The 1,825-nt window shown below is 56.0% G+C and overlaps 1 protein-coding gene across 1 annotated transcript in view; it reads right to left on the bottom strand.

Moving 5' to 3' along the window:
* Positions 1 to 10: 10 nt before the first annotated feature.
* LOC103308069 (nascent polypeptide-associated complex subunit alpha, muscle-specific form) overlaps positions 11 to 1,825 on the bottom strand; it is a gene marked incomplete at its 3' end in the record, with an annotated part of 5,497 nt that continues 3,682 nt past the window's right edge. Inside the window, exon 4 of the mRNA XM_029492505.1 lies at positions 11 to 1,789. Within this exon, the coding sequence (XP_029348365.1) occupies positions 11 to 1,789 (1,779 nt within the window). The remainder of the gene's footprint in view (positions 1,790 to 1,825) is intronic.

The raw sequence follows: 1,825 nt of genomic DNA on the forward strand, positions 1-1,825 counted from the left end.
CCACAATCACCAGATGGGGGTTTCGCAGGTGAATTGCAGCCACCAGACGGAGGTATTGGTGGTGATCCACAGCCACTAGTTGGAGGTTTTGGTTGCGAAGTACAGCCACCAGTTGAAGGTTTCGGTGGTGATCCGCAGCCGCCGGTCCGAGGTTTTGGTGGCGATCCACAGCCACCAGATGGAGGTTTCGGTGTCTCTCCACAGACACCAGCAGTTTGAGGTTTCGGTGCCGATCCGCAGCAACTAGTCGGAGGTTTTGGTGGAGAACTACACCCACCAGTCGAAGGTTTCGGTGTCGCTCCACAGCCACTAGTCGGAGGTTTCGGTGGCGATCCACAGCCACCACTTGGAAGTTTCGGTGGTGATCCGCAGCCACCAGCTGGAGGTTTCGGTGTCGCTCCACAGCCATCAGTTGGAGTTTTCAGTGGCGATCCACAGCCGCCCGATGGTGATTTTGCTGGCAATCCACAGCCACCCGTTGGGGGTTTCGGTGTTGATCCGCAGCCTCCAGACGAAGATTTCGGTGGTGAACTACAGCTATCAGCCGGAGGTTTCGGTGGCGATCCACAGCCGCCCGATTGTGATTTTGCTGACAATCCACAGCCACCAGCCGGAGGTTTCGGTGTCGCTCCACAGCCACCAGTTGGAGGTTTCGGTGGCGATCCACAGCCGCCCGATGGTGGTTTTTGATGCGAACCACAGCCGCCAGTTGGTGGTTTTGGATGCGAACCACAGCCGCCAGTTGGAGGTTTTGGTGGTGATCCGCAGCCTCCAGATGTAAGTTTTAATGGCGCTCCACATCCACCAGTTGAAGGTTTTTGTGGCAATCCACAGCCATCAGTTGGAGCTTTTTGTGGCGATCCACAGCTTCCAGATGTAAGTTTTGGTGGCGCTCCACATCCTCCAGTTGAAAGTTTTGGTGGCGATCCACAGCCTCCAGATGTAAGTTTTGGTGGCGCTCCACATCCTCCAGTTGAAGGTTTTGGTGGCGATCCACAGCCTCCAGACGTAACTTTTGGTAGCAACCCACAACCCCCCGATGTAAGTTTTGGTGGCCCTCCACAGCCACCAGTCGGAGATATCGGTGGTGAACTACAGCCACCAGTTGGAGGTTTTGGTGTCGATCCGCAGCCACTAGTCGGAGGTTTTGGTGTCGATCCACAGCCACCAGACGGAGGTTTCGGTGGTGATCCACAGCCGCCCGATGGTAATTTTTCTGGCGATCCAAATCCGCCCGATGGAGGTTTCGGTGTCGCTCCACAGCCACCAGCAGTTTGAGGTTTTGATGGCCCTCCACAGCCACCAGTCGGAGATATCGGTGGTGAACTACAGCCACCAGTTGGAGGTTTTGGTGTCGATCCGCAGCCACTAGTCGGAGGTTTTGGTGTCGATCCACAGCCACCAGACGGAGGTTTCGGTGGTGATCCACAGCCGCCCGATGGTAATTTTTCTGGCGATCCAAATCCGCCCGATGGAGGTTTCGGTGTCGCTCCACAGCCACCAGCAGTTTGAGGTTTTGATGGCCCTCCACAGCCACCAGTCGGAGATATCGGTGGTGAACTACAGCCACCAGTTGGAGGTTTTGGTGTCGATCCGCAGCCACTAGTCGGAGGTTTTGGTGTCGATCCACAGCCACCAGTCGGAGATTTCGGTGGCGATCCACAGCCGCCCGATGGTGATTTTGCTGGCGATCCACATCCGCCCGATGGAGGTTTCGGTGGTGATCCACAGCCCCCTGACGAAGTTTTGGTGACGATATGCAGCCAACCGATGGGAGTTTCAGCGTTGACTCACAATCACTAGATGAAGTCTTATCCCAAAATGG

The sequence above is a fragment of the Acyrthosiphon pisum genome, unplaced genomic scaffold (assembly GCF_005508785.2).
Source record: "Acyrthosiphon pisum isolate AL4f unplaced genomic scaffold, pea_aphid_22Mar2018_4r6ur Scaffold_21598;HRSCAF=24379, whole genome shotgun sequence".
Lineage (NCBI taxonomy): Eukaryota > Metazoa > Arthropoda > Insecta > Hemiptera > Aphididae > Acyrthosiphon > Acyrthosiphon pisum.